The following is a 25284-nucleotide window of genomic DNA, read 5'->3' as shown; positions in this document are numbered from 1 at the left end:
ACACAAGCCCAAAAATATCTTACAGTAAGGCCACACAGTGATGTCATGTGTGGAGTGAGATAGAGGGAAATCCCCATCAGCCTGGGTTTCCAAGTGCTTCCCAGAAGTGGGAACTAAGATAATTGGGTTTGGTTAAATGTAGGAGGATCCTGAAAAAAGATGTTGATGAGTACGAGCAAGCTAAAAAGGCTTGTAAATGAGCGTTTTTTGCTACCATACAGTCTTGTAAAAATAATAGTAGTTAGTTTTGCTTTAACTGCAGCACCAGTAGTAGAGATCTGAACTCTAAAATGGACCTCAGTGGTAACCCTACTGTAGAAGAAATGTTTAAAAAAGACTCCATTGCATTGCATGGGAAATGGAGAACTTTGTTTTACTTTTATGATTGAAAACAACAGGGTGCGGATGGGTTGTGATGTTACAAGGTAGAGGATAGACTAACACCAAAATAAAGTTTGTGGAGAATATTCAGTGTTTGCCTTTACCTGAGGGTCATTATCAAGTTGCAACTTTCCCCACTGAGTGGTTAGTTAGCATTTCAGTTCACATTGAGCACAGATCACGTGTGTTTCTCTCCTGACTGCAGTGAACTGCTCTTTGCCCTGCACGTACAACGCAGCGCCCTGCGTCAGCCAATGCGAAGGAGCCTAATTTACTGTACGTATGACGTAGCCCACGACTGCTATCTTGCTAGTGCTAGCTGGTTTGCTAACAAGAAAGAAGATGGATTCTCCCATACTGGTAATGTTAGACCATGTTATATATATATGTTTTTTGACACAGTATACGTGTCATTGAAGCATTGAATGATCACAGTTTCACGTAATTGTATGTTGAGTTACCGTAGTATTGTATTTTAGCTATCGAGCTAACTCGACTAACGTGAACGGGTTTGCCTGTGTTGGCTAACCAGCTAGCCTGAGAGAAGTTAGCTTCCTGTGTAACGTTATATGTGTTTGTTGGTGATGTGGAAGTGCCATGTCTTCCCTTTGACTCCAAGAATAAGCAATCATCTCAAATGCTATATATTGGTGACTGTGGTGTAATTGTGTTTGCTTTATTTATCCCATGTTAGCGCTTCACCGCCGCACTGACAGAGTTTGTTGTGACTAGTTAGCTAGTTCATGTTTGATTCCTGACTTCGAAATATGTTTGATTAATTTGAGCCGCTGATCAATGAGTTTCAATAATCTACCTCAACAGGAACCATCCCTGTACACCGTCAAAGCAGTTCTCATACTGGACAACGATGGAGACAGGCTTTACGCCAAGGTATGGTGAAGAAAAGTGGAGAGTAAAATTACCTTCACTGGTTGACAGCTGAACTTAAAGGATAAATCTTGTGATATTCTACATTTGTCTTAACAAAAATCTCCCTCAAAGATTAAAACCAACGCCACATTTAGCCTGTTGCTAAGTTTTTTTCTCTATAGTCAAAACCTGACAGAGCTTATCCCTCTAACATAGATCTCTGTTGTTTGTTTGTCCAAAAACTATTAAAACACATCAGAGAACACTTTTGCACTATGACATGTTATTTACTTATCATAAACATGGGGACAGCTGTTTATTGTGAGTCACTTACACATAATCTCCTCTGATGCTGTAAATACTCAATAGTGCACCAAAATTTAGAAAGAAAATATTCCTGTATTGAATACTGTTTGCTAAAACAGTGCCTAGTTCTTTTTTGGTAATTATTTTGCCTTTTTAAAAATGAAACTATGTATTTGTGACAAATTTTTTGATAAATTTACAAAAGAGCAGATACCAGCTGGGGTTAGTATTGACAGACTGACTTATAATGCATTGTTTTATTTATTGACAGTAAGAAAAAATACTGAATATCACCAGCCTAATCCTTTGATAAGAAAAAATCAAATTGGTTAAAGGGTGCTTGGTTATAGATTTACATATCCATGTATGATAATGTACTTGCTTTACATTCATTTACAGTATTATGACGATACATACCCGAGCGTGAAGGAGCAGAAGGCGTTTGAGAAGAACATATTCAACAAAACACACAGGACGGACAGTAAGCTGTGTTTACCATAATAAAGAATATATAATAATAAGGAGTCACTTCTACCGCTTCAGTTCGTGTCAATAACATGCATTGTTGCTTTTTGTGTGTCCTCAGGTGAGATAGCACTACTTGAGGGCCTCACTGTTGTCTACAAGAGCAACATAGACCTCTTCTTTTATGTGATTGGAAGTTCCCATGAAAATGAGGTAAGCCGGATTTTAGGATTTTGTAACGAAGCATGATTAAATAAGAGTTGAAACCCAACTATTGAGCAATGAACAAATCCACACAAAAACAATTTACCAAAAGTGTTAGTAATCCCATCCTGTCTCTTACAGCTAATGTGATGGTTTGAATCAGAGGAGATGAAACAGTAACTTTTGACCACTGATTTTCCCAGTGTTGCCCACTGTTTCCCCAGTGTAATGTGATATTCCAATTTAATTATTCACAAGCTTGAGCTGCCTCTTACAATGAGTCTTAATTTTGCCCAGCCCATAATGCATTCATTAAATCTTTTTAACCTTTCACCAACTACAACTTGGTTTCAAAATTGTGGTTGTGAAATAATATTTTAACCTATTTAGAGCAAAGCACATAGTATTTCTACATGACATTTGTGGTTGTGTAGATGACAATAATGACAAACTGTATTCAGATCAGATCAAATGATGTGTCTATTATGTGGGTTTTCTTTGCCCTATCAATATTGTGCATGCATTTTATGTTGTTAAACAATCTAAATAATAATGTCTGTCGATGTGAACTAATCTGTCTATATTTGCTTTTTATATTTTACAAACATAGAATACTTACTTTGTAATTAAAGTAACAATCCATAAGTCATCCATTGTAAAATGTTTTTGTTTTTTTGTTGTACAGTTTATGTGTCTGATATTTATAACAGGCTGTTCAGATGGATATAAAGTTTGCCTTAGGTAGAAGAAATGAGGCACCTTAAGGTGTAAAGAAAATATTGTTAACTCCATAACAAGTGATTGTTTCGTGACTGATTTGTTTTTATCCCCAGATGATAGAAAAACAATGGGAGCCCATTAGAAATGAACAGATTCTAATACATTCTTTTATTATCAACAGCTTATGCTTATGGCTGTTCTCAATTGCCTTTTTGATTCGCTCAGTCAGATGTTGAGGTATGTCTTGGCAGCTGTTCTTTATTCTACAAAACTGCAATTAAACTTTTTCCATAAATTTATTTTTGTTGTTTAAAAGTTAAGCTTGACATGTATATTTGTTATTACTCTGTAGAAAAAATGTTGAGAGGAGGGCTCTGTTGGAGAATATGGAGGGGCTCTTCCTGGCTGTGGATGAAATTGTAGATGGAGGGTAAGTAAGAATTGAGTGGCTTGAAACTTTTGATGCGAAGTCATATCTCCTTTAAAAAAAGACTGCGGTGTTAACGCAGCATTTTTTCTCTAGTACCACTTTGACACCGAAATTAGCGCATATATGCAGGCTTTTTAAACGCTGGTAAATCTGCTAAAAATAGGCAGTTATCTCTTTTCACAATTTCAGTTTTTTTTTGTGTGTGTGACACATTCAGTGTGGGGGAAATTAGTTCACGGACAAGGTTGGTAAGGAACTAAAGTAGTTTATGAAAAAGTTCCATTTTTGGGTAAACCGAGGAGAGCTGCCTTTCACTGTTAAACTTTTTTTTTTTTTCTAATTTAAGAAAAGACATTGCATCCTTAAGCCACAGAGATACAGATAGGGGTTATGGATATTTCCAGAGGAATTAGACATAAAGGCTTATATTATATTTTATATATATATATATATATATATATATATATATATATATATATATATATATATATATATATATATATATATATATATTATTTCTGATTAGGGCTGCACGATATGGTCAAAAAGTGATCTTGCAATTGTTTTGACAGATGACGTGATTGCGATATAATTCATGATTATTATGGATGATTAAATTTTACATCACAGTTTTCATTATCATTGAAAAACTAGTAAAATGATGATGTGGCATTTATCCCGGTCTCTGCCAAACAAACATGTTTTATTACATCTGGAGAACAAGCTTTGTGTGCCAGAGCATCTCTGCAACACTACAACATTTCATTAAAACACTGTTTTGTGACACATTTGACCTTTTTATAAGATAATTGCAGTTCTTGCAATTTGGATGTTGCACTTAGTCATATTGCGATTTCAATTTTTTGCGATTAATTGCGCAGCCCTATTCCTGATTGTGAAGAGTTCATTTGGAGAGGATCAGGTGAGAGCACAAATAGAGCAATAAATGGGTCCGTCTTTAACTGGGTTTTGGTACTCTGTCAAATTCATAAAAAAGTCGGTTCAGAATTTGTGTAGTCTGGAGCAAAAGAAGATGAGGCTTGTTTTAAATTTAGCCTCCACCGTCAGCCAGGACAGTCTTGTGTGCATATTGCATCCATTAGTGCAGAAGATAATGCAGAGGTGATCTGACTGCTCTTTTCTGTCTCTTTGCTGCCTCCTGCAGGGTGATTCTGGAGAGTGACCCGCAGCAAGTTGTGCACCGTGTGGCTCTCAGAGTAAGCTCCTCTCCTCTACACTCAGAAATATTCAACATACTTTGATGTTGGTTATGTCATCTTGTAAACATGACATAATTGTTTCTGCAGGGGGATGATGTGCCTTTGACAGAGCAAACGGTCACACAGGTGAGAAAAACATTCCTTGCTCCTCTCTCTGCTATAAAGTGTAAAAGCTCCATTAGTTTATTGACTGTTAAAACATGTTACTACAGATCCTATGAATACAAGGGCATTGTTACAGTGTCATTCTCCTCTACTCCTACTTTGTCACTCGCCTTTAGCTTGTCATATATTGCACTGTCTTGCATGCATGACCGTGTACATGATTACTAATAATTTGGTGGTAGGTAGCCAACAGTGGTTCTTGTCTTTTAGTTCCTACATGAGTCTGCCTGTGTGTGAGCTCCTCTTGATTAATGTTGTCATTTAAGAGGCCTGAGACTGGCTACCGCCATCCCTCCTCTGGCCGTGATTAATGGCTGTCCCCAATCCCCATACTTTATGGTTATGATTCAGCTATCATTCAATGAATTAAGATGATTAATTAGGTCTTGCATATTTCTCTTCATTTACATTACTCGTTCGTGCTCCTTTGTTCTGTTTTTGACAATTATGTGCAACTTTTCGTCACGCTCTTTCCTTCAGTCTCATCAACAAAAAGCAACTCCATTTTGATTTTGTGTTATTTGATACTTCCTTGGTATCTCACACTGTAGCCATTCGTACACTGGCTGGTGCAGTTAAATGTTTGTTTTTAGAGTGATCTGCTTGATAAAACTCGGTTGTCTTCCACAGGTTCTTCAGTCTGCCAAAGAACAGATCAAGTGGTCTCTCCTACGATAGAGTCACTCCTGCACCAGTCTACCAGTGAGCCGCTGTTCAGCCCAGTCTTCATGGCACTGATCCACATACTCCTATCCCTCCGATTTCCACTCCTTCAATCAAAGCTGTGAGGATGACCGGTGGCTGATCCAGTCACACTCCCAGGACTACTGCTTGACAAAGTTTCTTTTTTTCTCTTTATGCACAGGCTTGCATTGTAAGACATAATCAACATGAGGATAAGATGTGGCGTACATTCCAGTACCAGGGCCGCCTGTTTTTGTTTCTTTGTTTTGTCATTACAGAACCTGGGTGTTTATTAAACAGACCTATCTGTCTATGAAACATCGATAAACCTCATTATGGCCTGTGGCAACATTCCATGTGTCTCCTTGAACAAGAGTTAAATCCTGTATGACAGCACCTTGTTGTTAACTCCAGATTACTGTAGAGAGTATTGAGGCACTACCTCTATCATTTAAATTACAAAAATATTGCGATTAAAACTTAAAACCAGTACTGTTGTCGTACCTGTGAACCCAGAGGTATGTTTTGAACGGAGATCTTCCATCATCTGATACTTTTAATAAATGTTTGTTGACACTGTTTTATGATCAGCTGTGATATGTCTTAACACTTCTTCCTTCTGTGTGTTGAACTGTAGAGCAGATTTCATGCTCTTAAAATGATTTGTCATAGTTTTTATATCTGCAAAATGTGCTGGCTTTTAAGAGTTGGTGTTTCCTTATTTCAGAGGTGCCATGCTACACGGTCTTTGTTCTGCAAGACCTCAGCCAGAGCCAGAAACACTAGAGCGAGGGCTCCATCTCCTGGTGTCTGCAGCAGAGTGCGAGGCTGAGGTACATTAGAGCCGTAGACGAGGAGGTAGAGAAGGGAGGAGACTCATTCATGCGGTTATGATCAGGAGCTACTGCCGTACTATGTTTCTGTGACATGCAGATAAGTTTTATGGAGTTATACTTGATTCATTTCTACTCCGTAGAGAGCTGCTTTGTGCATCATGAATTGTGTTCCTCAACGTGTGTGCACCCCCCCATCACACACTAGCCTCATACACTCATTTTGATGCAAATTAAGGGTACGCTCTGGAGAGGAACGCATGTGAGAATGGGCACTACATCACGGTGTTACCTGCTGCATATTACAGGAGAAGAAATGATCTATCTGTAGGTATCCCCATATGCTCTCAGGCAGATTACTGAGAAGGTATTTTAGGCTAGCAGAGATTTGTGTTGGTTGCCACCATGCCTAATTTGAACCATAAGAGCTAGCAGGCCTTGTTTCAGATCATGTGTCCTCCCTCCTCGTACTGTACTTGGCATGCCGTGGCATGTCTGTTGGCCTGACTCGAAAGTCATTAAGCCCCAGTTTGTAGCCCTATCACAAATTGGCATGTTGCCAGCTCATTTTTCTCTCACTTATCTATGTCTAAATAAGTTTGACATCAAAGTGAATAAGTGCTCTTGATGTAGAAGAAGTCTATGGCCTGGAGCAGTTTGCAGAATTGATCACACGCATAATTGGTAATGTTGGAATGCAGAAGGTAAATTAGAGCATTTCACCCTTTATTTGCCCGATGGGAAATTTTATACATCTTCCACTGTCAAATAATCAGCTAAATCTTTGTGGTTCTTCTTTGATGGAAGCTGCTTCCATCAATCACAAACACAAAGGATAGAAAATGTGTGCACAGTCTTTATGCTTTGTGTTTCTGTTAGAAGTAAAATACGTGAAGTATTCCAGGCCATGGCACTTAATTGATTTCATTTGCCCAGCTCAATTTAGAAAAAATAGAAAAATAAAAGTATTTATTGATTTCATTTCTTATATTTTTGTGTGATGCACACAAAGTGCCCAACCCTCATATATTTATATAGACACCAAAAGTACAGTTGCGGCAATTAAACATTTAATTAGTTTTCATTTTATTTCAAAACTACAGTTTATTTTGCAGCTCAGTCTTAAACAGGATAATGTGCCTTCTCTTCCAAGCTTGACAAAGGGTACAAAAAATGATTCCCTTCCTGAAGCCCAACTCAAGTTTTTCATCATCATTTAGCCAAAAGAAATCAGTATAAATGGAGGATATTTTAGTTAAAAGTTCATCCTTTACATCCTCGTAGACATGACAGAAACTCACACAACAAAGTCTGTCCTCTGGATTTGCGTTAAACCAAGGGCTAATGGTAATGTTCCTGAATACAACTGAGCATGTAGGGATCTTTGTTTTTTTTAAAAATTTTACTTCAAATAAAGCTCTACACCGTAGCTATTCTTTGTTACACAATAAGTTCCTAATTTTTTCTTATACCGTATATCAACATAGCATGTATCTCTATACATGAGAAACATTTTGCAAATGATCTTCTGAATACCATAAAATAACCTCTTCTCTTTTTTAGGTTAAATGTCTAAAACACTAAAAAAAAAAAAGCTCACTCCATGTTGTGTATCAATCACAGTTAACTGCTGGCAGACAGCAGCTGATACAGAACAAAGCAGCTGAATGTGTGTGAGTGTGCCTGGATGCAAGCATGTGAGTTGATGTTTTCACATAACAGAGAGGAGTGTAGTGAATGAAACTGTTATTGGCTCTGACCTGTAGACCTATTGTCTTGGCTGTGCTCCAGTTTGATTCAGCCCTTGAATCTGTGGCTCTTTATGGCTGCACAGATAGCATGAACGGAGTCTATGTTGATGCCACTCACTAAGTGTTTTTACTGGAGAAAGGGCAGTAAGAAAGGAACAAGTAATCATTATAAATGGACTCCATTATCGTACCAGTTTACTGTTATCGCACCAGTTTGTTGGTATAATGAGGACAGCTTCTGTCTCAGCGTGTGGTTTCAGTGAAGGGGAGGAAACATGAAGGTTAAAGAGGACGGGGTTAGCAGAAGCAGACAGCAGTAAATGTGATTAGATGAGATCCCAGCGAGGGCATGGCGGGAAGCAGAGAGGGTTAAAACCGATCCCACCCAAGGTGCCTGTCCAGACCCCTCGCTTTTCATCAAGATAGCCCTGCAGCACCATCGAGGGTGCTGTGACTTGCTTTCATCCACTAATTACAGTTGCACCATCATAAAAAACCAGCGAGGTAATTTATATTAATTATACAGGCATGAGTATAACAGTTTGAAACGCCATGGCTTGACATGCTGTACATAACATGCAGTAAAATTGTCAGAGACGTGTGGGCTAGAGCCTTGTAATTGATCGATGCATACAGTGAAAGAGTCTCTCTCTTTCTCTTCGGTGTGTGTGTGTGAGCGTACTGTGTGAATTAGAGTCAATAAATTATCATCATCTGTAAGCTTACAGAGTCTTTATGTCATAGTCAATGGGCCTGAGCACCCATCCAATGGCTTGCCCTGCCGAAGAGAAACAACACTGGGGAAAACAATGACAGCATGTTGGATCCAATACAGTAAACATATTAAAGGAAGTGCCATTATATTGTCTGAGCAGGACAAAGGCCAAGACCCACATGATGTTTAATGACCAAGTGTATTAAAATTAACAAGGCTATTTTACTTCTACTGCTTTCACATTTCCAACCAGCAGATAAGACTTATCGTAATGATGTTAACATGTTTGGAAAAGGAGATCAGTACATCTATTGTTGAGCTGCATTTACTCCGTTTTAAAAATAAATTAAACTGGCATCGTATCTGCAGAATCATTGTTAACATAGCATTTTGAAATAGGTCATTAAAGGCTGCTGAAAGCGCGTGTGGTTGTGTGTGCGTGCATAGAGGAAGAGGTATGAGCCCAGGCCTGCTCCCCTCGCTTCAGCAGCATCTCAGCAGCCTGATGTGGTTTATGGCCCCAGTTGCCCTCTCCGGGTCTGTTTATGGATTCCCATAGAATAGAGAATCATGGCCGCTCGAGGAAAAGCCAGCCAAAAACAACACCTCCACCATTGCACTCCTGCCTGCCTTTGCCATAACTCAACACGTTGTTTATGTTTCTGAAGAAAAAAAAAGTATTCATAGTAATGACATAAGATGACTGTAAATTCTGATGCTAATGTTTAATTTTTTTTGTTGATGTAAGATAAAAATGTCACCACAAATGTGGCTGGTTTATTGGATGTCGTTACAGGTTGCTGAAAAAATTGTGGGCTTTGTTAAGGGAAAGCTTTTTTCTTTGGGTTGGAATAGCATTGCCTTTGCAGAACCAGTTCTTTTTATGATACCTGTAAGATTTATTACATGAAAATGTTCAACTTTGATAGGATAATGAAAGTGCACCACCAAGGGCATTGTTAATCGAGGAAATATTCTACCTGATGTGTTTTCCCTCTGCTGCTCTCCCCCCAGTTCTCTTGTGCCAGTGCAGTGCATTACTCTTTACTGAAAGTGTGCTTCAGAAGAGTGATAGTGGAGGTGAAAACACTCTCTGGTCAAAGCTGGTGCTGGTTAGATGCAGCAGCACCATGTTGTGTTTCTCCGTGGCAAAACAAAAATCCTCAAACATAGTTGCTCAGGTCTGCTGTGCCGCAGGGGCAACTCATCATCCTCTGAAGCCGCACAACTGGGGCACATCTGGTTAGTGGATGGGCTCCACTGGACACTCCCTGTAATCCAGAGGGTAGCGTTTAGCCGGGGCGCCTGCTGACTCTCCTGATGGTGCAGTGTCATGGCAGTCAGAGGTTACTCGGTTACTGCTGTTATCAAACAGTCAACACTAAGTTTTGCTGTAGCAATGATGCAGAAGAGCACTAAAGAAGGGCCATCAGTCATTTTCACTGTAGACAGTCAACATCAGACGCAGCCATGCTGGTTGTAAAGCTTTATGAGTGTTTCTGCTGGTGTTATCCAACTCCCACTGCATCCATCAGGAGACATATAGTCTGTTTCTGCTGTTTTTTTCTGCCCGCGTTTAGTCTTGTTTTGCTTGAAAAAATTCCTCTGCACACTTTCCACTGTTAAACTACAATATGTGAGGATGTATTTTTGTATCAGCCGGGCCAAAGAATGTAAAGAAAAGCATTTTCTCGTTGCATAGCTGTGAACACTCCGTTTGTTCCCTCCTCCCTCTGTCATCCACTCTTTCTCACTTTCTCCCCTCCCTCCCCGTGGATTCCCCAACCACACCACAACACCGTTAACAGACGCGGCCCTGACAGATTTACTGCCATCGTCTTTCCATTGGCCGCCAGCGTGACAGCTGAGATTTAGCACTGCCTCCTCATTGGCCAAGATTCGACAGGTTAATTTATGGGTGCACTGTGATTTGATGCCTCCTGCCTTTGAAGTGAGTTACAGCTCTGTCGCTTATAGGACACAGAAACGGTGTCAGGTTGCAATCGTAAAATCTTATCCCTGAAGGGGGGTGGCGCTGGAGTATAATAGTCCTGACGTCATGAGAGAAGAGACCTTCTTGTGAGCACAGAGGAAGAACAGAGAAATGTGTGATGGGGGAAAATGCTAGTTATCTATCCAGAAATGCTTTGAGTGCTTCAAAAAATATTTAAAAAATCCAAGTAATGTGTATGATGGGACATGTCTGCATGCATCCAGGCACATCTCTACCTCTGTTTTTCTACCTGCGTGGGAATGTGCATTTGTCTTCCTTCTTCTCTCATTCCACAACTCTCATGATCAGCAGGTTCTTGTTTGACTTGGGAGTCAAAAGATCCTAAATCACATGTCTATCGCATATCTGATCAGCAGAAGCAAACTGCCAAAGTCACTTTGGCGTCTGACTACTGTATCTGCTCACTGCAGCCTCAGTGTTCGTGCAACGCCATCATCTATCTGCAGCCTATCTCTTCATCAGCCTGACAGTCTGTCCTGACAGGATCAAGAAGAGCGAGAATGTGGCCCTGTAACAGCCTTGACCCACGGAAATCTCTAAGGGTAAAAAGCATGGCTGCCCCTGCCCTGTCTATCAACCCCTAGTGGATTCATGCACCGTTTCCCTTGGATATCAAATCCCTCTCTTTACTCTTTCACTTCACACTTGAGGTCGTCTGCTCAAGTGGAAAATTGTCGGGAAATAAAGAGACTGAGGAAAGCCCTGGACTTGCCTTGTCAAGCGGGATTGCGTAATTTCATCGGAGACCTTCTCATGAACTTGATAACTTGGGGTTACGCAGCGTGCCCTCTGACAATGTGCCATGTAAGAGAAAGAAAACAGGTTTTACATCTTAAAGAGACATGATCCCTCTGAACTCAGGGGAATGATTGATAGTTTGTCGGTGTGTTAGAAGAGATGAGACAAATATACCTGCGTAGGGTTAACCTTTTCAATGAGGTCTTTTCTGTAGAATCGTGCTCTATTTGTGAACCTTGTTCTGCTCTACAGTTCTAGCAAGGAAAAAGCTTTACTGAAGAATAGTATTCTGATTAATTCAATGGATGGTTGGTTTAATTTCCATGTCTCACTATATTTGTAAATGTGTTTCTGGTCTATGGAACATAAAGGTTGTGTCTTCCCAGATAAATATGTCTCCCCACAGTGCAGTGAGCATGCAGCACCTCTGAAGGCCAAATATGGACTCTTCTTGTTGTGGCTGGTTGGTCGTTCCCCAGAGAAGCAGCTCAGTCCAAACGTGTACCAACAAGCTGTGGATTAATAGGGTGGCATAAGGCCAAGGCATGTTAATGTATCTGTCGAGGCTGAACGCACCTCCATTGGAAAGTGATTTTTACACAGTCGGCAGGGCACCGGGGCATTCATCCTGTCAAGGGGAATGTGGATGACTGTGTGGCGAAATAAATCTCAGCAACAAGGTCCTGCACAACTGAACTTGATCTTTGTAAATATATCTACATACACTGCAGAGTGTTAGCAAAGGTGTAAATAGTAGAGCAGGAAACCCTCATATTCAGCAGCCTCCTGATCTTGACTAGAAAAACATTCTTTCATTGAGGCTGATATTGAGTGATAGTGTGGATTGAGGACTACACATAAGAAACTCATACATAAGTTGTGTAATACCCTTTGCACACTGGTTGAAATAGCCACAAACACACGCTAGCATCTGGCTTTTGTCTTCAATGTGAATGTGTACAATTGGCATTCACTACCGGGTCAATAGACTCTGCAGTAGCCACTGGTATTTCTTGTGTCCACCTTCGATTGGCTGTAATGTGAACACAACACCCAGGTGAACACCAAATATATTCGCCACTCTTCAGGCGCAATGCTATGATGTGTGTTGTTAAGTTAAGCCTGCTGTCTTGTTAATTCTTTTAAATTTGTCTCTGTTCAGGCAGCGCTCGAACATAGCGAGTTCCCTCTACTGTTCCCTGATGACACAAGAAAAAACAACAACAGCGCAAATTCGTCTACTGGCAGTGTGAAAGGACTTAATCGCCTGTTTTGGTGAGCGCTTTAAAAACCTGCGTATACGCACTAATGTCAGTGTTAAAGTGATATAATAGACCTTTTTCACAGTAGACATTTTGACTTGTCATTGACTGGAAAAGCACAGGTGACACTTTATAAATCCTAGGAATCATAAATGCTAGGACCAAGTACCTCAATGTCGATATTGGGACAATATTGTCGGGATGACTGTTGGTGCTTTCACAAAATATTAACACAATAAGATTTTAGATATATAACCACTAGTAATGTGGATGTAATGATAAGTGGGTAAAGGCAAGTATTGGAACAAGTAAAACAGTCTGATAACTTAAGAAAATTACATCACTTAACTGTGATGCAGCCTTTAAAATCAGGAAAAGACAACACTTATACTATATCAAAATATAGCGATATCCAAAATCCGAGATGATATATAGTCTCATATCACAATAATGATATAATATCAGTATATTGCCCAGCCCAAATGGCGTGACAGTGAGCCAGCATGCACATCTCCAGGATCTTTAAACTGAAGCAGCTCCTGTAAATAGAATTCATTATTTTTTTATTTACACCTTTGCTTTTCCTACGATGACATGCCAAAACTACTTCTGTGAAAAAGGGCATGATGGGTCACATGTTCAAAGACTGTTGGTCAAGCTTATAGTTGTTTTCGCCCAACCCGTTTCTCTTTCAGGCTTCACTCTGTATTTGTATCCAATAAAGACAAACTGCAAAAAGTTAATTGTCAAAACTCAGGTTGCAAGTTCTGACTTGACTGGAGATTAATTTTCACGCATGAATATTCATGATTTGAATGTATCAAAATATGCAAGTAGGCCGAACTTGTCTTTTCCCCTGTTACCAGTCAGATGGGTGATGGCTTTCGCTTCTCTTCTCCTCTGTGTTGTATTTTGAGTACTGGGACTGATGTGCAGAGACTAATTAATCTTGTTGAGTTGCACTAATTAGAAAAGTACTGGCAGACGTGTGAATATGGGACAGTTTGTGACAGAATATTTCCCATCAGAGATGTTGTGTGAGGCAGGTGGCTGGCAGACATCCCGTCGGTAACTTTCATATGTTTACTACATTTTGGTAACAGTAGCACCCTGGCACCTTAAGGGTCTGCACACACCAACTTTGTTTACACTCTGGAAGCCATTTTGTCCATCTCAGATTGGTGTAAAATGGCTGCCGTTTGCTAAGACCCTTCACTTAACCCAGCTGTTCTTTAATTTTATATCACTAAAGTTCTCATATTGGTGCAGGATGCCTTTTGGTTATAAGGCAGACCAGGATTGAGCTACATACATAATTTATCTCTGAATAATAGCCCCCAGTATTAGAGAATATTACAATATTTGGTAATCATTAATAAGTAATGCACTCACACCTTCACTGCTCATTGTTTGACGAGAACTTTAGATTGATGGTGAATTCTTTCATGCAATATCAAATAATTATTGAGCGAGTGTGATAAGTCAAATTGATGTTTTTACATTTATGCTAACACAGTTGGGTTAACATTAAAATGAGTGAGTGCAACAACGAGGTCACGTTAACAGTGGATTCATATTATTCCTGGTTCTCTCTTTAGTTGTTCTTTACATTTTCTTTCATTCTTCGTCATGTCTTGATCGCCACACTTGGCCTGTGTGAACGTTTGAGGACGTGTTCACTGAGGTGTCCAGGAGAATGGGAGTAACCTGGACAGAGGAAGTGAAAATTTAATGATCAGCAGCACCACCACCACGCTGACGGCCATGGAGCACCTCAGACAGCTTAAATATCACCGCTAATTAACACGGAGAGGTGGGCTGTCATTGGCATGATGGATGCTCAGGGGGGTGTGTGTGGAGGGGGCAGACCGCTGCTTTCAACCAACCAGCGATTCCTTTATTAATCAAAGCCTGAGATGAAAAGGCTCTCCCACACCTCGGGGAGAGGGAGATAGCAGGAGCTATTGTTGGGAGGGTTTCAATCATCCGCTGTACGCCTGTGATGTATTTGATCAGGGGGCATCCAAACATTTGTAGGAGACGGAACGTTTCTCCTGCTGAACGCTTGTTTTTGTAAACCTCTGAACCACCCATATGTTTACAGAGCCACAGTGTGAGCAGTCAGCTTAGATTTACTGGTTATTCAGGAAATTTCTGTTTGGAGGACCTATTCTTTTTATCCCCCTCTGACAGGAGAGGTGAGCATGTAGAGAGTTGGCTATCACTCTCCAACAGAGCTCTCCTCCCTGATAGAGTGAGCCAGACTGAGCAGCACTCCCACACTTTACCTCCGGACTGACTCCATGATCAGTCTGTCTCGCGGAGATGATTTCGAACCTCGATGATTTCAGCACTTTGTGTATGAAGATGGAGTGTTATCTCCCCCGCTCTGGTCTCCTCCCCATCTACCTCACTTAAAGGAGGTCCATTGTTAAGTGCCGGGGGCCTGTGGGTGCTGTAAATCAGGCTACAGAGGGAGGGGATGTCTCCCATGGGGGAAGGCGCACACTCCCAGCAGCCTTCAGGCTGATCTCATCCTGCCAATCCTAATGCTTTAATTAAGGAACTGGTCAATAGCAAAGAGGAAGGTGCTAAAGGGTATGATCTGTACTTCCTAACGTACGACTGATGTGGCAATACCCATGCAGGCCAAATGACGGGGCAGTGTACTCGAAGAAATTCCCTCCACCTCTCTGAGGAATGTGGGGATCAGCTATCACCACACAGACTTTTACGTCTGTTTGATTACCCAGCTTGGCTATAATACTTCTTAACACTAACTTTTATAACAAATCATGTTTTTATATATATATATATATATATATATATATATATATATATATATATACTCACATTTATCATGTATACAGGGCTGATTGCTGTGTTTAATTTAGCAACTTCTGTAATCAAATTGTATTTGCAAACTCATTAAATTGGTCTCCTGTCGTGTAGAGGCAGGTACCCTCTTACACTCATTGTGGGAATGTTCTTTGGTTTTTCCTTTTTGGAAAGAAGTTACTTGAAAATTGGGTGGATGGCCTTGAGAGCTCCTTATCAGAATTTTGGCAACTTTGTCTACTGGCAGACAGATCAGATCTACCATCAGGAATTTGGTTTAGCATTGACAGGTTTCATCACTGAAGCCAGAATTATTCTTCACCACTGGAAGAGCCAGACTCGGCCAGAATTTACTGACTGGGTTAGGCAGATGACTAATGCCTCCTTTGAACTGAGGATGGCCAGATTAAACAATGACGAAGGAAAATGTTACCAGGTCTGGTATCATTTATCACATTATTATATAAAAGTAACATCTAGAGGAAGATATCAAATGATGATGTGCAATGTTAATGTACTTCTGTTATGTTTATTTGCCTATATATATGTTCTTTTGTGTATCTTTAATCTTTATTTAACATAGTTGTATGGTTTATACTGAAGTGTATGTAGAAGGAATGGAGAAGGAATTAAAAATCAGAATTTGGATGTTTACAATATAAATTAGAGAAGATAATACAAACTCAAATATTTATCATACAAACAAGCTCTTCTCAGAGCAAAATAAGGTCCCCAGAACACTGTTTGAAGCTAGAAAGGTGGCAGGGTCCGCCAAATATAAACAAAGTAAAATAGTATGAAATTGTGTTGTCCTTTAAGGACAGTTTATTAAGAACGTTTATTTAGTTTGTTTAGGCTTTAAAACAAAAATCAGTCAATGAAGATCTTTTCCTTTGATTAAAATTTCTTCCCCAAAACTACATAGTGCACCTTTACACTTGAATGGCACTCAGTAGAGCACATACCTCTTCCAAGGCCCAACAGTCCCCACTAATTCAATCAAGCCTAGTCCAATATCAAACTCAGTAGCCCTCTATCACTCTAGATATAAAACCAACCATAACTGCTTACCATAATTTAAGATCACCTGATCTAGGATCCACATCAAATTGTACCCACTCATAGATACCCTGCCACCTAAATACAGCGATTATTCCCTGAGAAATTAATGAAAATGATGAAAATATCCTATTTCGCGATGTTAAAGAAAGTGCGAAAAAAATTCCTGGATCCATCCCTTCATCCAGATCTGCACCAAAAGTTAATGGATTCTATTCTGGTCCGAGACCCATCCTCCATCCAAGTTATGTGGAAATGTGTTCAGTAGTTTTTGTGTAGTTCTACTGTCAAACCAACCAACCAACAACAGAAAACAGAATCTCCCTGGTTAAGGTGGGAAAACCCTTTGGACCTAAACTATAGTAGTATGCAGTATAAGTAGTGGTATGCAACATTGAATCTGGGTCATATATGCATTTCCAAACAACTCCATGCTATTATATCAGTGATTGGTTCATGGAAAAGATGTATTGATCATTCGTTGATCCAGCCTTATCGATAACTACATAAAGGCTCCAAAAAACTACAGAGCACTTGGCTTTGCATGGCGCATGTACCATCTGTTCCTTAGTGTCTGTAGCAACGTTGTGAGAACACAGTAACTTGGGATACACCTCCCTCTTGTGGTGCAGACAAGGCTTTGTATAAACCAACCTAAGTGCCAAAACTGTATTGCAGTGTATAGTTGTACAGGTAATTAATAGGTAATAAAAATTAGAATTATTCACTGGCAATTGTCATTCGCAATGAATAGTTTTGATTCTCTTATAAACCCCCTCAAAAGACATGTCTGTTTCTCAAATGTGAGGGTTTGCTGTTTTCCTCAGCTTCATATCTTTGTAAATTGAGGAGGTTTTGTTTTATTGAACATTGGTCAGAAAAAAGGGATTCTGTTTAAGACAGTTAGCTCTGGTACGAGGAGAAGTAGATGAATTTGTTATGAAAACAGGCTACATTTGTAGCCTCATTTGAAAGAAAGGAGTAAATGCTTAGATCTTACACATTGTATTTTGATTCATTGGATTGTTTTCCTTACTCACTCATAACTGTAAATATAAAGTGAGGTTTTTGTCAGTTTTCTCATTGTAGCTTGATAGGTCTTCTGAACAAAACTTTGTATTCTATCCAAACGCAAGCAGAGACAGGAGATTTGTCTTTTGATCGATGTTACTGCTTGTTTTCTACACATCTGCCTCCCAAAACTCACTCGTGTAGCAACAATGCTCTTCCCTTTAATCTATAATTAAATGAACAGATTAACCATCATAGACAGTGAGGACTATCTGATTTAATCTTATTCGAGACAATTATGTACAAAATTGAATTTCCCCAAGAGGAAATAAGTACTTCTGTTATTTCTTTTGAATTACCACCGATCTGGGAAAATAAAAACATTTGAAGTGTTTCTTCATCTTCATTACTGCACTAGAGAGAAAATTGGCCCTCATATGGTCATTGATGCCATCTGCTGACACAATTAGTGCATTACACTTCTGAAATGTGCAGTCTTTCTAATTTGAAAGATTCAGCAAGTTATGTGCCATTTAAAGACATGTCATGACTAATTCTTTAATAAAATAAAGAATTTTATGCTCACTGGTGCTCAGCAGAAAACTACTGAAATGGGTCACATCAATTTATGGGTAATTCATTCTGCTAAGTACGCTGAACATACCGTATTTCTGTCTGAAATTTAGTCTTTCTAGAAAACAAATGAAAAGGGGACATCTGGATCTTTAAAAGAAATTGTGAAGAAAACATGAATTTGTTTAAAAAGTGTAACAGCTTTATTGAGATGTGGGGCCCTAAAACTCCTTTACAAACTCCATACTACAGTAGGATTGACTGAGTCAAATTTGATTTCACTTAACCCCGGAAATGACAAATAAGGTGGGGCTCACATTTTTAAAAAATACGTCTTTACCCAAAGAAATGTATACAAGATCCTCCAACAAATGCATGCTAAAGAAACCAAAAATATACCGACTAATCATGGCTGCTATACTAAAAGGGCAACAGTGGCAGCTTTAACTTTACTCCTAATAGCAAGTTGAAGGATGACTTGCAATGCTCTTTTCAGTTGTCATAAGAAATCATCAGACTAATGATTATAACTTCGTAAATACTTTGATTTTCTTTTGGAGTGTAGGTCCCATACATACTATTTTCTAGCCCTAATACAATTTAAATATATATTAACTTCATAAAAAGTAGACAAGTCGGTGATGGGCCCCGAACTCCTTTCACATCATCTAAAAGTTTGACAGCAAGGTGTACCAGACTACAATACAATCCTCTACAACTGAGCTAACCTCTTCAGTCCAGTGTTTACAGTCCGAACACAAGATAATGAAGGCTATCGTCTTACAAAACACCGCGTGGACTTTATATTCCCCTGTCCACTGCATACAATTAGTCACCTTCACTGAAGATGCTCAAGAGATGAAATAACACGGCACTGTATTCAGATCACATTCAGTCAGGTCAAGACGGAGCTGAGCTCTTGAACTCTATGAATGAACCAAATTAATTTAGGAGCTCTTCAGGAAACACCTAATTTTCGTAACAAACGGGTGGTTCCTCATCCAGTTCACATTATTAAAAAAACTCACTAACTTTGTTCAAGAGCTTAAAAAAAAAAATCAAGGCTCTTCCTACAAAACCTGTCAGCCTTCAAATGTACCTCAGCCGTGTTATCTATAAACAGTCAGGACAAAACGCCTTTAAAACAAGGTAGACCAGTGAATGTGTGAGCCAGCCGTCTCTTCACAACTTAACTAAACTCGAGATTAGTTGAAAATGTAACATTTCAGGAACATCCAGTCAACCTTTAGTGTTTTTCATCATAATCAACAACAGGGATTCACCTGCAGTTATTCTTCAGTTATGAAATAGCTGGTGATACATTATTTTACACCCCTTTAAGACTTGTGTGTTGGGGGAAAAAAGGCTTGTACATGAATAAAAAATGTATGACTAGCTTGTAACAAACCCCTTTCATGTTTAGATGAGTGTTATCAAAAAGTACATTAATTTAATTTCAGATCGGTGCCTAATTACAACCTTAAGGCAGCCTGGACCACAAAGCTGCTGTGATCTTTCGCTCATGAGCAGTAGCTGGTGCAGGATTAGTAGCATAAAGAACACAAAATGAGTGGGACATGAACACTTAAAAGCTGCACAGTTCTGTGCGTGTCCTTTAGTCAACCCTCCATATGTACTAGAGGGCAGCACTGGGTTTGACTGCAGGTCAATGCAGTCAGAAATACTTGTAATCCCTTGGCAGCATTACCAAAATATACGTGTGTGCGTTTCTGTTATTGCCATTATATCATCACCTGTTGTCCAAGATCCTCTATTAGTCCTTTCTCTTTTGCCTGTACATGAATGTAACAATAGATTAAAAAAAAGTACAAAAATCCAATATCAAGCTCTATGAAGGAGCTGGCGAGAGCAAACTGAAGTTTGGTTGTGTTTGATCTAGGCTGTTTTCAGGATTACAGGACTGTTGAACTCCAACGTGCGATGTCACTGAGCTGCAGACTGCTGCTGTCTGTAGGGTCTCTATGTGAAGCTGAGGGTCAGACAGTCAGACGGTTGTTGGAAGGCTGTAGGGGGCTCCAGGAAGCTGGATGGGCAGATGTGTCCTGTGAGAACTGGTTTTCCTCTTTGCTTATCCCGACTGTACATAGCCGTCGGTGTCTCAGCAGCCTGTCTGTTCGCGAGAAGTTCTGTAGCCAGGCAAAGAAAGATGGGCGGGAAAGAAAGTTAGAGGAGCAATGCTACCGACACTGCAAAGACAGATGGATGTGAGTAAACAGAAACCCAAAAGTAAAGCATACAAACCATGCTGAAACAAAGGTTAACTAACCTGATGGCAGCGATCACACTGGTACGGCTTCTCTCCGCTGTGCACCCTCTTGTGTCTGTCCAGGTGGTAGCGCTGAATGAACCGCATATCACACGCGTCACAAGCAAATGGCTTTTCTCCTGTCAACAACCATAAGCGGAACATTTATCAACATTTATCAGGACTTGCAACATATTGCACTGGATGGAAGATACTATAAACATTTGTTTTTAAAGTTAATCTGTAATTAAAATCTACTTTTTTGAGAGTCCCAACCAAAAGAGCAGCAGAACTATGTTAACAAAAAGAAGAGTAAGGAAGGTTGTAAGGCATTATAACATATTAAACTGTCTAAATAAAAGTTAATGAATGACAAATTAATTAATTTAAGATGGCTAGAGTCGGCAGCTTTTTTGTAGTTTAATCCATGCAGATGGAGTTTTAGAAGGCTGGATGTTCACTGAGGTCCACTGGCTGAAGAGCAGCCTCACTACTCATTACACCACTAAAACTACTACAACTACTACTACAACTATTACATACAAAGAAGTGAGGCAGGTCACACTGAAGCGCAGCCCCGAGCTGTGAGTTCTCACCTGTATGTGTGAGTATATGTCGTTTGAGGTGGTAGCTACTCCGGAAAGCTCCATAGCAGTGGTCACAGATGAAGTTCTTCTGGACTTTCAAGGAAATGTCGTCATCATCCATGTCCATTTGTGGAAGTAAATGCTAACAAAGAAAACAAAATTAGTTGAAATTGATCTTGACATATATTTAAAAGTGCAGCTTTGAAACAATCCTTACCTCCACTTTCTCTTTCACTTTGTTGGACGAACCAGATTTTTTGTGCTTCTTCTTGGGTTGCATATTCTGGTTTGCCTGTATGTCCTTTTCATCCATCATTCTTGATGAGTGATAATCTCCATCTTTTCGGATCAGCTTTAGGAGGAAAGAACGGTCGAAGCCATTATAGACCACTGTTTTGCAGTACATTCCAAAACAATGCTAACTTCCAATCAAGCAGCAAACACATTCACATAAAGCTTACAGGGTAAGAATTTACTTTAACCAAACTAAATGCAGATGGTGTCATTATTCTATAGTCATTACATTGTGCAATTAACATGTAGTTCATGATGATAAAGTTACAGCAAAAAACGTTTCTATTGCCAGTTTAAATTTTGTTCTTGAAAGCAAAGAGAAAGAAGAAAATAAACTTTCTGAGTGACCCTGTTTGGTGTTTTCTGTCTTACCAGGGGCGGACAGCTGCCTGATGAGTGATGGCCCATGTGGCTATGCTGCGCTTGTCCGTGGTGAACCTGGTGTCCGTGGTGGTTGTGGCTGTGCTGCGAGTGAGTCTGGTGGCTCTCGGGACTGGCCCTGTGCCCCTGGCCCAAGGTTGACATCATCCTCTTCTGGCCTGGGATGTTGTTGGCTTGCATGAGGGCCATGCTGGACAGCACCGCCTCGCAGCCCAGCAACCCAGCCTGACAACACAAACTATATGTCAGAGCAGAAAGAGGGGGCCTCCAGAGGACTCCTCACAGAGACAAGGAGTCAGGGGAAGTGGGGCAGCTGAGTAAATGGAGCAACAGAGAAATGCACTGGCATTATGTTTGAGACTTCCACTGACCCATTTCATATGGTCTCGAACAGAGTTGTTGGAATGGTGTGTCATCGCCGTGGTTTGAATGCGTGTGTGTTTGGGGGCAACAGAGGGGGCTTCACTCAAGATGAGGGGTAACAGAAGAGACCACACCCACCCAAATCATCAGGGGCCAAAGCCTGAAAGTAGAGGCATGAGAACATAAGGCTAACATTTTTACATGCTGGAATCAGACCAATCTATTAAGATTTCACACCAAATCTGCATATATGAGCAAAAATTTAGGTCCAGCGTCAACATATAGATCAGGCAAGAAAGCCCCAATGGTTTGGTGCATGTCATATGTCCATGGGTGACAGAAAACACGAAAGTCAGATACGAAAAATAATGACATCCAATGGGTTAAATGAAAACAGTCAAAAAGAATAAATGCATATGTGTAGGAATGATACATTAATCAAACAAATGCTTCACACGTGAGGTGAGATGGAATTATATATAAAACACAAAAGTGTGTTGGGAGCTTCTACTTGAGAATAAAAAGTGTAGGCCAACTGCAAAACATAAACTCATCTACTTTAAATTGTTATAGACATCTTTAAATGGAAAATAGGCATCACATGATTTAAACTGACTGAAATCTATAGTTTGTCCTAAAATAACTGGAAGTGAGCCTTTCAAACGGAGTCTAATACAGATGTATTGGTCATATTTCATAGCACACACCAATGAATCGTTGGGTCATTTAACTGTTTAGTAGCCAGTCAATCACTATATAGTGAACTGGATTTCAGGCAATGAAATCTGGCACTAAGGTTGTAGATTTCTGCTGTTTCATGTAGGCTACCTTATGATTGCTTTTTGATTCTATGTTTACTTGTGCTTAGTTTTGTATATCATAGGTCTTCTGTATTTGCTTTATCTGGATCTCACCTGCACAATCTGCTTCTTTTTAGTTGCTGTGATTCCGCAGCTTTGTTTTACTTAGCAAATAAATCATTGAATTTAATTAGATAGATTTGTTCATAATGATTTGTGATGCACTTCTGCATGACCACAAATTTATTTCCATGGAATTAGGTATCATGTAATATACTAGTACATTGTGCACTACTTAAAATAAGTGAGGGATATTGGGATATTTTAGTGTTTCACTTGATTGTTTATTCTGTGGCATATCTTAATTTTTGTTTTGTAAATATGTTTGGTCCCCAAAAATAATGCGACACATTTCATGTGACTTTTATTGCATATCCATGCACATGCATATATGAACCCATATCCCAATATCCCCAACTAATTTAGAGTAGTGTATATTTAGACTTTAGACTTTTATTTATACAAACAATACAAACATCTCAAATTTTCATTTTTGGTTGAACTCCAGAGAAATGGTTGTTACATCCTTGGCATTGGAAAGTAGATACTTTGATATGAGAACAAATTCCTAGCAGTAAGGCAAATGAAGATAAAATGCACATTACCCCTCACTGATTGTCATAAATAATACACCACAGGGAGCATTATGATTATTGCAGTGTTATCTATAATGAAGATTAAATATGCTGCAAATGAAAAAACATATCAGATAAATACAGACCATACACAAATCCTTTGCTAGTACACAAACAATATTATTCAAAAAGCACAAACTAGTGTTCGCTTTCATTAAATTAATCTTTAAGTTGAACATCATCTCTCATTTGTAAGCATGAGGCTTTGATGTCTGGTCTATAAAATGCTGCAGTCAGCACTGGTGAGCTAGCTAACTTAGCGACTTATCCTCAAAACGTTTTATTCTGTTAGAAAAAGTGAGCTTCATTAATGAAACGGGGACTGTATCTGGAGCACACTGGAAGGCAACGCACATATTTATGCCACTGATTTAACAGTGCGAAGTATGGTGAGGGTCCCTGCTACATGAAACAAAAAAGGCTAACCTGCTAGCTAGCCATTAGTTGGGTTTTGGGACAACACTTGTATGACTGACCCCCACCCCCCGCCCCAGACAACACAACAACAGCCAGGCAGGGCGTGCAGCTCGGCGCCGACCACAAAATAACACCTCCCTCCCCGGCTACAGCCGCTACAAACACACCGCTATCACATTATAAAACAGTTAAGGAGCCGCGACTGAAGGCTGTTTGAAAAGCGACTGCTTACCTTTCGGTTTTAAGAGTTTTGTGGATTATTATTTCTTGTCGCACTTCCAATTTTTTCTCAGTTTATAAACACTGACAGGAAACGCCGCCGGAAGTGCTCACCGGGGAGAGCGCTGATTGGCCAGACGCCGTTTCACGTGACCCAAGCGGACTGACCCACATTGGCGGCCATAGCTGTGAGGGAGCTGTGGTGCTGAAGAGCTGTTGCAAAGCAAATAGTTGATTATTTAAACCCCTGGTAGATAATCTGCAACTACACTAACTACATAACTGCTTTAATTACTGGTTAATTAAAGATTTTTCTTTGCTCCAGACTGTTGGTCACAATATTGGAAACAATATTGGATTCACTTTGGCCACAAGGAATTTTTACCATTTTCTGATATTTTATAGATCTACATTGTCTTTTAAAATAATTGCTAATTAATTATTATTATATATTAAATGTACTTAAGTGTCAAAAGCACAAGTAAATCTGACATTTTTACAGATATTTACTTATAGGCCTATTTAGAGCCCGACTGATAGATCAATTCGGCCATGTTATCAGCCAATACTGGCCTATCACAGATGTCACGGTGTTATCCCACGCGTGGGATAATTTATATTTTTTAAATTACAAGTGAAATTTACTGTATCAGTGCACTGATGTCATTGATAAACAGAAAATATCCAGCCTGTTACATATATACAAAAATGTCTGTATACAAGGGCTGCACAATATATAATTTCAGCATCACAATGTATGCATACACAATAGTCACATCACAGGATGTGTATTGTCCAAATAAGGCAAATTAACTCAAACACATCAAGTTTTTTTGCTGTTTGATACAATAGGAAAATTCCTGTATTTATCACGATATATATTGCAGAAAAACAAAATATCGCCATGTCAATTCTTTTAAATATCCTGCAGCAGCTGAAGTTTATTTTGGCCGATATATTGATATCTGAATCTTTCACTCACTCCAGCTCTGCAAAAATAGTTTAAAGAAGAGTCTGGCGAAA

General features: G+C 39.5%; 2 protein-coding genes across 2 annotated transcripts; one reads left to right on the top strand and one right to left on the bottom strand.

Annotated features, from left to right (window-relative positions):
* The first annotated feature begins 656 nt into the window (after window positions 1–656).
* Window positions 657–6024, top strand: copz1 (COPI coat complex subunit zeta 1). The gene is made up of 9 exons (XM_073471070.1): window positions 657–741; window positions 1204–1272; window positions 1957–2038; window positions 2144–2235; window positions 3128–3183; window positions 3299–3376; window positions 4542–4593; window positions 4684–4722; window positions 5392–6024. Exons 1-9 carry the CDS (start codon window positions 724–726, stop codon window positions 5437–5439), a joined length of 534 nt encoding a protein of 177 aa, XP_073327171.1. The 5' UTR covers window positions 657–723; the 3' UTR covers window positions 5440–6024.
* Window positions 6025–18419: 12395 nt separating this feature from the next.
* znf740b (zinc finger protein 740b) lies at window positions 18420–24357 on the bottom strand. Its single transcript, XM_073471135.1, has 7 exons — window positions 24275–24357; window positions 22139–22290; window positions 21759–21992; window positions 21310–21444; window positions 21102–21234; window positions 20527–20645; window positions 18420–20386 (listed from the first exon to the last, which is right to left on the bottom strand). Exons 2-7 carry the CDS (start codon window positions 22181–22183, stop codon window positions 20237–20239), a joined length of 816 nt encoding a protein of 271 aa, XP_073327236.1. The 5' UTR covers window positions 22184–22290; window positions 24275–24357; the 3' UTR covers window positions 18420–20236.
* Between the last annotated feature and the right edge of the window lie 927 nt (window positions 24358–25284).

Source organism: Pagrus major, chromosome 7 (genome assembly GCF_040436345.1).
Source record: "Pagrus major chromosome 7, Pma_NU_1.0".
Taxonomy (NCBI): Eukaryota; Metazoa; Chordata; class Actinopteri; order Spariformes; family Sparidae; genus Pagrus; species Pagrus major.
Note: the sequence above shows the minus strand (reverse complement) of the source record. Positions and strands in the feature narration are given on the sequence as shown.